Source organism: Orbicella faveolata, unplaced genomic scaffold (assembly GCF_042242905.1).
Source record: "Orbicella faveolata isolate gen_17 unplaced genomic scaffold, um_ofav_v1 contig_12, whole genome shotgun sequence".
Lineage (NCBI taxonomy): Eukaryota > Metazoa > Cnidaria > Anthozoa > Scleractinia > Merulinidae > Orbicella > Orbicella faveolata.
The window spans coordinates 26,722,264-26,732,500 of NW_028301539.1; the positions used below are offsets into that span (position 1 = coordinate 26,722,264).

The window sequence follows — 10,237 nt, forward strand, 5'->3', positions numbered from 1 at the left end:
CTTTCAAACAATATTATTCGTGGACCGACCCTTTCTGAAAACGATCGACATCTTTGTATGTGAGATGAACGTATAAGGCGCGATTCTTGCCAAAACTTTCTTCGCAAAACACCGCATTCTGTCACGAAGAGCGAGCAATGTCGCGTTTCTCGTCCCCAGTTTCCATGGTCTACGCATGCAACGCCTGGGACCATGACCCCCATTTTGGCGACCAAAACGCTAGCATTTTATGACTCGGGCTTTCCTACGGAAGCCCGAGTAATAGCCCATTTATGACGCTTGCGCGCATTTTACGATTTGATAGAGATTTCAAGCTGATACGTCGTTATACAGTTTTCTCTTTATCACTTAGAGTACACTTTATTAACATCTTTTTTTCAATTGACGATTACGACCTTGTTACATGTCGGGGAGTGCAACATATTCACAACGAGTACCGACGTATTTCCTTGTGCATTGGCAAAGGGGACCAGTGCCCAGGTCAGGAAGACGGAAACAAGTTCCACCATTTAAACAGTAATGGTCCCTTTGGCTTTGAGTTTCGCATTCTGAAAAAAAAAAAAGAAACAAAAAACAAAACAATTAAGAAAGATAAGAAACTCGACAGAGAAAATGGAAACAAACTGATCGTAAGTTACGGAAATCAAATAATTAAGGCGAATTTGAAACCGAGTATAGTCAGATAAACAAAATATGACCAGGCAGTGCACCGCTTACTAGATGACAGTTTTCAATCCAAATTAAAGTTAAGCCATTAGAAAAGAAAACCTTAAAGATTTACTCTAAAATAACCCGCTTTCTTGTTAGACGCCGCTTATGATAGTCATCAACGGGTAATCATTTGTACGGTCAGTAGGTGTTTCAATTTCCACACCTGAATCATAAATGACCCTGGTTACTTCCTTCCATCACAATTTCAACATCCATATTTTTTTGTTCTGTAACCTCCCTTGACCATCTGTTTTGTGAATCCCAGTGGTTCCCGGCTCTTCACTCTTGATTACGCATCTGGATAGTTTATACAACTCAATTTTGTGGAACAACGATGCATATGTATCTCATGAACTGTTACAGCATGTTATAGAATAGTAAACAACAGTCAATTGTAGGGCAACAAAGGTTATATTACCGGCTTTATGACTTGGAGCCTGCTGGTCCGCGGAGACATTTTTCCCCTTGCTCGAGTCACCTGAACATAAAAGAACTCAGTTAAATGACCTTGCTCTCCGTGAGTTCTCGTAGCTCAGTGGATAGAGCGCCCGCCCGGTGTTCGGGAAGTCATGGGTTTGATTCCTGTCGGGGACTCAGAATTTTTCATTGTCCCACGCTCGTGTCATGTTGATTAATTCACCTTCACATTTCATTACCGAGCTTAAAATTTACCATCTTTATTAACTTATCACTACTCACGATGAATTCGATAGCGTTGATCCTAGCAGTATGGAGGACACCTAATCTTTCACTGAATTACCTGAAAGAAGAGCTAAACTTTCCTACCGACATGGAAAAATATATTGTAATCGCTAAGTTTTATTTATTTATTTTTTAATCTTATTGATCGATTCAGACTGAGACTTGTTCTATAAAACGTTTTCGTTTTTAGTGATAACCTAAGTGTCACTGTAGACAAAATTTTGTGCAACCTACCTTTACCCTTTTCTTCAACTGCGTACACAATTCCAACGAGGAGAAACAAAATAAGAGCAGGCTTCATGTTTGAACAGATATGTTGCAGATTCAAAAAGTTAAGGAATGACCAATTTCTTAGGGTTACTCTGATTTCACCGAAATTTAATCGTTATTACGTCATGGCGCGAAGCGTGGCAGGAACGCCTTAATTTCTAGCTGACCAATAGAAACTTTGTAGGTATATTGGTCAGGCCTTCTTTGCATGTAGTACCAGCTAGAGTTATTTATTTATTTATTCAATCCGTAAAAAAAAACTATCAGTGTGTAAGAGTGCATAGTAATTACTTCGGCTGTAGGATCCCAAGTTTAGTTTCTACAGATGGCAATGGCTATATATGGCTGTCGTCAAATTTGCAATAGTGGTGTAATGCGCATGCGTAACTCGGAATTAGACCGGGCAAGACGGGGCAAATGAATTAAAGTAGTTTCCGCGTGGAGGCGAAGGCTACGAAAGCGGCAAATTGTGCTTGTTCGGTGTGTAAAGAGCTTTTGACGTCGCAAATGTGGGGAAGGAATTGGAGCCTATTTGACAACATGGCGAGCAATTCGCTAAGCAGCTAAAGGAGCACTGAATTCGATTTAGAGGAAAACAACGTGGCGAAGAATTCGCTAAACGGCTGAAAAAATACACTGTCACTCTGTTTTTAGTAACACACTGAAAAACAAAATGGCACATTCAGCGGTTGAAGGCAGCCGCAAAATACTTACGAAAATTTCTTTAAATACCTATTTCAAAGCACAGACGTCTTTTTATACCTTTTTTCGACAACTGATGACCAGGATAGCGTTGTGTGCAAACTTCAAAACGCTGGGCCAACGTTTTCAAGTTTTCGTGTAGTAAAACTCACATAAAATTGATAATAACTTTTCTGGGCGAATATTTTTGATCTAGATTCGATTGAATTCGTGAAAAAAGTTCATCAGAAACGATTTGAATGAAACCAAGTGATTAAAGGTGAAAATGATTGCATTTTGACCAGAAATCGCATAAGCCCCGTTACAGTGCCTTTGAAGGAACATCAAATTTGATTTAGCGGAAAACAACGTGGCGTAGAATTTGCTTAACCGTGAACGAACACGAAATTCGACTTAGAGGAACTCAATATTGGTTGTTAAAGAAGTGAATAGTTGGTAGCAAAGTAGCAAAGATACCTGTAGTAGGAATTACTGGTAAGTAATTTTCTCTGAGTTGTCAAGGCCTGGCCAAATGGAGACACAAATGTGTACGCAAGTGGGCAGGTGTTTCATCGTCTCGGCGTGTCCTGTGGAAAAATTCGCGTACCGGTGCCCATACTTCATTCATTATGCATACAGTACTAATTAATTATGTATTTCGCGCTCTCGTTTTTTGTTTCGTTTCCTCAGAAACGAGCCCTATCCATTTTGATTTCAGGGTGAACTATTTACACAGTGGCTCAGTTGGTTGAGCATCGGGCTGCCATGCGGGAGGTCGTAAGTTCGACTTCGGCCGGACCAACACTCAGGGTCTTGAAAAAAGGCGGCAGGGTGGCTGTGGGAACACCGGATTGCTGGTGGAGCACTTCCGTCTTTTCTTTACTGATGGTCAAGCCCCACTGCTTACAAGTGCTGTTGAGACGGTTTATGAGAATCTGGACGGACTCGCGGCTGTTTTGTTTCTCCCAAAGCCAGCATCATTGCGTACAGGAGTTTGCTGATTGTTGTAGATTTGGCCAGTGCGTAGGCGCCTGGGGTTGAAGAGGTCGTTATTTGCTCGGTGTCTGATGCCGATGCCATCATCAGGTGGTAGGCTCTTGGTAGCATGGCGCACAACAAAGGCGAAAACAGGAGAAACAGTGATGAAGCTAGGATGTATCCTTTGCGCAGATCAGATGAGACTTCGAAGTTATCATTTGTTTCTCCTCCTACCGCGAGTCAGACAGTTGCTTTAATCCCTTCGTGGAGGCTGTGGATGATATTAGCTACCTTGGGAGAAACTGTTCGTGACAGGTTAAGTGCTCTTTCCCCCAGTTCAACTAAAGAATTAATAATTACTTTTCAAACTCTCACGGCACTGGTTGATAAGTACTCTTTCGTCCAGAGTTTCAATAGACGAAGCCAAAGGAATGTGACAGACCAAGTGACCCACACTACAGTATTTTATTTTTTCTCCTGCCCTGACCATTGCCGAAGCGAAACAAAAATTTACCCAAGCGTAATGAATATATATACATCGATAAGTTTTACTAACGTGAGGAGTAAAAATGTATATTTTGCCATGTATATTACCATGTATATTTTGCCTCCATCACACAACTGGACGAACACAACGCTGATATTAGGGCGCGTTTGCCAGCCAAACCACCGTGCCATTTATCCTACTTTCGAAAACATACAGAGGTTGAACTTTGAATTATTCTTTTAAGTAAACTAAGACATCCTAGAATGACACGAAAACCTCTTTCAAATCAGTAGGTGGAAAAAGCGGGTAACGTGTGTCCTCGACCAAGGCAATGGTGCTAGCCTCGAGGCCTTAGGGTATCCTATTTAAACCACTAAATGAAAATATACAATGGTTACTTTTAGAAGGATCTCACCACAGTAAGTGTTACAAATCATAGTACCCTAGCGACAAACGTAACGATACAAAGACTAAAGGCAACAACGTGGCGCTGCGAAGGCTATTTTTCTTTCGTAAACGGTCGATGCCATTTTGACGTACGTCGATTTCACTCTTAGTAACAATGCCTTTCGTCATAAGTTAGATCTAAAGTGGTTGAAATTGCAACTAAATCAGCTAAAATTAGGCTCAGATTGAGAAATTAAGCTTAAAAAATGATCAGAGACTTTAGGGTTAGCATGAAGGGTGAAGTTAGGGTTAGGGTAAACCTCTAGATAACCTGGTACACTACAGCATTTAGTTAACGCGTTATGATTCTAAGCCCTACAAGTAATGGCTAGCGTGGCAGATTACGTGACACTTATTTTACGTCACCGGGTTGCAATGCATGCTGAAAAATAAAAGAGAGTAGAACATGTGCTTGTAGAAATGGCTACCGATGAACTGTATGTATGGTGTAGGGAGTGGGGGGAGGGGGGAGGGGGAGGGGGAGGGGTAGCATGTAAATTTCTATCTAAGAAGCAGAGGGGCGGTATCTAGTTTTCTACGAGTAAACTGACCAAAAGAATTTCAAACACCACTTATGTCTCACTAACAATAATCACGTTCTTTTTGTGACAGTTTTGATATGAACAAAACACTAAGAAATCATCAAATCGAATACGATTGCTTGCTAAAAAAAAGGTGTTCAGTCGCTCTTAGCCGCTTATGAAGGGTATCTAAGATTAGATAATTTGAAGACCAGATGTTAATTGAATAAACTCGTCATGGTATCGAAAAAAGAAACAAATATGTAACTGGGGTCGTGTAAATACAGCACAAAATAAACCACATTCCCTAAGAACGAGGTTGTCAGAGGAAATAACATTCTTCTTTATGGGATTAAACAAATAAAAGATGTTTGAAGTTTTTCAAAGTTGTTGACTCAAGTGATCTGTTTATGGCTCCATCGTTGATATAATTCACTTGTAGTTAAGAACGGAATGGGTGGAGCTCATCGTCAGAAAACAGTCTGTGGAAACACTTTGCGCGCTGAACAGATTGCAGCGGCTTTGTTTTCCTCAAATTCAAGATTCCACTATCATTATTAACTGGTGAAAAACATCAGATATATAGCCATGGAATGTACGGCCTAACCTAAAGTGTCAGTTTAAGTTTAAAACTAGCTAGTGGTAGCTAAGTGCACGGACTATTATAAACATTCAACAAATAGATCTGTTCCCATACACAAAATTCGCACTTGCCCTCGAGAAAGAGAAGAAACACACCGTATCTTTCCAATTTCTTGTTGCTGACCTAAAGGATTGCTGCTCCTGGGAATAAGTTTGGCTAGTAATAATATCACAGCGGTCAAATTGTTGGTGATCTTTGATTTGCATTTTATGAAAACATTACTGTTTTCTTTGAATACGGTAGATATGTGGATTGTGCTTAAGGGTCTACCACCAAATTCAGTATTTTAAGTGAACTGACAGCTTTTCACCTGCATCATTTCTCGCTTCTCTAAATTCTTGTAAATGATACCTTGCTCTTGATTTAAATATAAGAAAACGATCCCTACCTAATCACCAGCTCATGAAAGAAATAAGGTTTGAAATTTGTCTCCCATTTCTCAACGATATGAAAACGCAATTTTTCTTCTCATCTTTTAGAGAATAAGGCATTGGACTGAAAAACAGTCTGTGTTTTGGCGCGACTTCGTAGTTGCGAGTGTAGGCTCGTTGTTAAAACGCGGTGGTTCAAAAAAGATCTGGAACGAGCGTGAAAATGAGACAAAAAAGAGACTGTTTTGAGATATGAGATAGGTTGATCTGCTTGAATCCGATTCATCTGCGGCCACCAGATTCAGATATGAACTGTATTCTCGCTTCACACCATCGCGCCTCCTCTGTCATTCCATGTGTCTGCGATTTGCCATATTCAATTTCAGTGAAAAGTTACAAAACATGTTCGAAATGGGATTTAAAAAATATGAAGTGATCGTAGAAAAATCACTCGCGGAGAAAAAATATTTGGAAATAAAAAATTTACAGACAAATTTTTATTGATTGTATGTCAAGCTAGCTACTGTTCAAATTTGAGGGGAAACGAACAAATTTTCTTTAACTTGTAGCTTTCAATAGGGACCCAAAAGATGACTCTGATACTCACATTTAGAGGTCCTGAAAAATTCGACAATTCATTTTCTATAAAAATTTGTGGTTCTATGAGCTTTAATTTGATATAAGGGTTTAGGTATCTACAGCTTAAACCGGTCGCACTACATCGCTTGGACGCGAGACACCTCTGAAGTTGCTCTAAAGGTATATGGTATCCTTAACTATTTGGGAGAATTTCACTCTGAGCAACTCTTAACTACCGTAACAGACCAATTGTAATTTTGGATGGCAAAATTTTTGGTGTCTTTTTATTTAAATAAACATACTTTGTAAATTAGGTATAAAAATCCTCTCGGCGAACCTAATAAACCTTGTTGTATTGTATTTAAAACAGCGTTTCTTCCCGGCGTAAATATTACACTACAAATGATATTTGAGAATTCTCTCAAAATTGCACGAGCCTTTAGGCTCGTGCAATTCGAAAGAATTTTCAAATATCACGAGTAGTATAAATCCTTAATTGCTCGAGCCTTCATACGATCACTCCTTTATTATGCGACTAGGAAAATCAGGAAAGCACGCGTATTAGTAAAGTGTAAATTAAAAATTAACGATAAATTGGCCTGCTCTCAGGCAATCACAATGAAGTAATCAGTTATAATATATAGATTTAGCCATGCCTGAAGGCAGAGCTCCTGGGCGGGGTTGTTCAAAGCCCGATTAAACTAATGCGGGATAAGCGATAATTTTGATTGTTTTGTAACTTTACGGTGAGGTTCTCCGTTCCTGTTGTTTGGCCTTCTGCTTTGAGTTTGAATAATCTCAAGGTCCTCAAAATCAAAAAACAAAAGCAGTGAAAAACATTTGTATTCAAGAAAAATTACATTTCGGTTAACTTTTGTAATCCTGGGGCCCGTTTCTCGAAAGCGCCGAAACCTTTTGGGGCCTGTAAAGCCATAGCAAAATCTCGAACATTACGATTACAGAGCAGCTGTTTTAGTTACATATTCTTAATATGTACAAGGGTTCCCTTCATACAAGAAGTTTCAGGCGTATACACTTCACCGTTTTTAGATAGAGATGAACTAGAAATGGCTTTACGGACCCGAAAAGTTTCCGGGGCTTTCGAGAAACGGGCCCCTGGGGCGACTTCAAAACAACCCGGCCAACAACCTGACATGAGCCCTCGATCCAATCGAAAACCAGCATTTGGTCACCGGTCAACTTAAAAAAACACGTGACCTCGATGAGCTCTAAACTTGAGCCCGCGATATGGTCGTGTGATACTGGTCAGTGGATACCTTGATTTGATAGGTGTCAATTGACCATAACAGGGATGTCCAATATCAAAGAGGGACGAACCGAGCGTGCATGTCTCTGTCAACCTATTAGCTGGAGTATGGTCGCCATCTTGCCGAGTCCGTCGTCGTCGTTGTCGTCGTGCGTACGCGCCCACGAGCAAGACCGCTAGCCCTTATAACCATGAGAAAATCAATTCATAGGTTTCCTTTCCTTTCCTATATGGGTATGGAGCTCCGCTTGGCAGCCCTTCGGGCCGCCGGAGCTCTGCTATAATAAGAAAAGTAATTTCATCGTGCCAGTTAATGACAAGACCAAATTTGTACTGATACCATGTCGTTTTGTTTGGATAGAAAAAGAGTACCGGAAGAGTACTTGTCGTCTCCATGGTTACAGTGACGTCAGCAAGTATGTTCTTAACCTTGGATCTCAGTCACAGTTCTCGGTCGCATAATGGCACTTCTCAAGCCATTATTGGCCTTTCTAGCAATTCTCTTGACGGTTCTCTTCTTTGCAACTCTAACAGAGCAGCAAATAGTTCGAGATTCTGCAAACGGCCTACGCTACGCTAATTTTGGCAAACACGACAAAAGAAAGCTCAACGTCGGGCAGTTGGAGAATACAACCGCCCAGTCTTTTTCCCAATGTTGTGCGAAAGGCTTGCCAAGCAAGAGCTGCTTTTCTGTGAATTGTGGCGGAATTGGACGAAACGAGTGCCAGCTTCTCTCAGCTGACAAGGTCCAATCTTCGGACCAAATGACGATTAACAAACATTTGAGCATTTCTCAGTGGCGGTAAGCGCGATTTTTGTTCAAGGTTCACTCTAGCTCTATCTGAAAACTTTCACTGGTACAAAACTGAGTCTAACGTTAGTCGTTCAGTTCAAATTTATGCTGGTTGAAATATAAGTTTCAAAAGAAATTTTTGGATAAAATTAAGCGCCACTTTCTTCCATTAGAAATATCGTGATAGTTGCCATTTAGCGGTACAGAGTTTTTGATTTCATATCCGAAGTATCAGGTTGAAAAGGCCAAGGGAAAGATTTAACAAAAAGCTGAAGGAGAAAAAAACCATTCTACTAAAATTAAGATGAAATTCGATAGGAAATCGAGCAATTTCAGTTTTTAGCGGGCAAAAACCTTATAACAGAAAGTATACAGTTACAGAAAGTATTACATCTCGATCTTTTTGCATTTTCTGATAGTTGCCTAAAATAACACAAAAAAACAATTTCCCACGGCAGTTCCTGCAGAAAATCAGTTTCATAGTTTAGAGAAATTGTGCGAACACAGGTCAAATTTCCTCATCATTTTTTTTGTCACCAGTACTTTGAAGTGTTTCATATAAAATTCAGCATTTGTTTTCGACATTTGGTGTTGTTAGAAATGATTTCTTTCGAGAAGATATTTAAAACAGTCGATCAGAAGTTTGCAATACGATGTAAATAATCTTGGAACATAAGTTTTGTCCACTCGTTACTCGAGCTTCTGGTGGATTCCTTCTTAATTATTTCAGTAGAGCTAGCTGAGGATCACGTAGACATCATGTGGCGAAATAATCGATACGCTACAGAACTGCAATAAACAACTCTGTAATCATCCTCTACATAGCAATTCAATAAGTGTAATAACTTTTTTGATGGGAAGTTCGACAGCCGGTAAAACAGAAAACCTTTTGTAAATGACACTAAAATAAAGGTTTGTTTCAATTATCAAGCTGAGGGAGAACGCTTATCAGAATGCACCTGTAGTGCTTGGGTTTGTTTTTCTTTGATGAAGCTTGTTTCTTCGTTCAACAAACTGCTATGTTTAAAGTTATGCTTATACCTTGGTATATATTTTCTGTAAGCTGTTATTTGTTACTTACTTATCACTTCAATCCCTAAATTAAGATTGAGTCATGTATAACAACGACAACAACATCATTACCTTCGGGTGTTTCTCATTGTGCCGAAAGTTCTGGAAATTGAGATGAAAGTCAAATGGTAGAAGATTTCTGGTAAAAAATGCCACTTTGAAGGAGGTCCAGTAGGCCTGAAATTAGTCGTTCCATTTTGACAAAATCAGTTTGTTACCCTGCTTCAGTAGATTTTCACTCATAGGGAGGATTAACTCATTAAGGAAAGGAATTGAAAATGGTAAGAGCCATTCCTCTCAGTTGGATCAGAAATACAGCAGTTGATCAGACAGGTCAATCTGATTAAAAGGGTTAATGCCCTTTATGTCCACTCAGTAATTTTCTCTGCTTTGCACTGTGTTAACTAGTTGCCATCCTTCTTTGCTAGGGAGAGAATGAAAAGGAGAAATTCTCTGATACAACCACAGTAACACCAGCGTCTACTGAAACAATTCCGTCACAGGCTGCAATGACAGATTCTATTTCTATGGCTAGTCCACAGATGGGAGCTTGCCCTATGGGCGTACCTCCACAGTACTATGCCTCCTAATAGTAGACATACCATTGCTATGCAACAGGATACCCAAATGTACAGCATGATGAATGCAAATCCTTTAGCGGCACAAGCTCATCAAAATACTGCACCACCTAGCCTTCTACTACTACTTCTACCGTT

The 10,237-nt window shown here is 39.9% G+C and overlaps 1 protein-coding gene across 1 annotated transcript; it reads right to left on the reverse strand.

Annotated features, from left to right (window-relative positions):
- Positions 1–333: 333 nt before the first annotated feature.
- LOC149117386 (pro-neuregulin-1, membrane-bound isoform-like) lies at positions 334–1,783 on the reverse strand. Its single transcript, XM_089283051.1, has 3 exons — positions 1,648–1,783; positions 1,130–1,189; positions 334–548 (listed from the first exon to the last, which is right to left on the reverse strand). The coding sequence occupies exons 1-3, from the start codon at positions 1,712–1,714 to the stop codon at positions 400–402; spliced, it is 276 nt and encodes a 91-aa protein (XP_089139177.1). The 5' UTR covers positions 1,715–1,783; the 3' UTR covers positions 334–399.
- Positions 1,784–10,237: the final 8,454 nt, after the last annotated feature.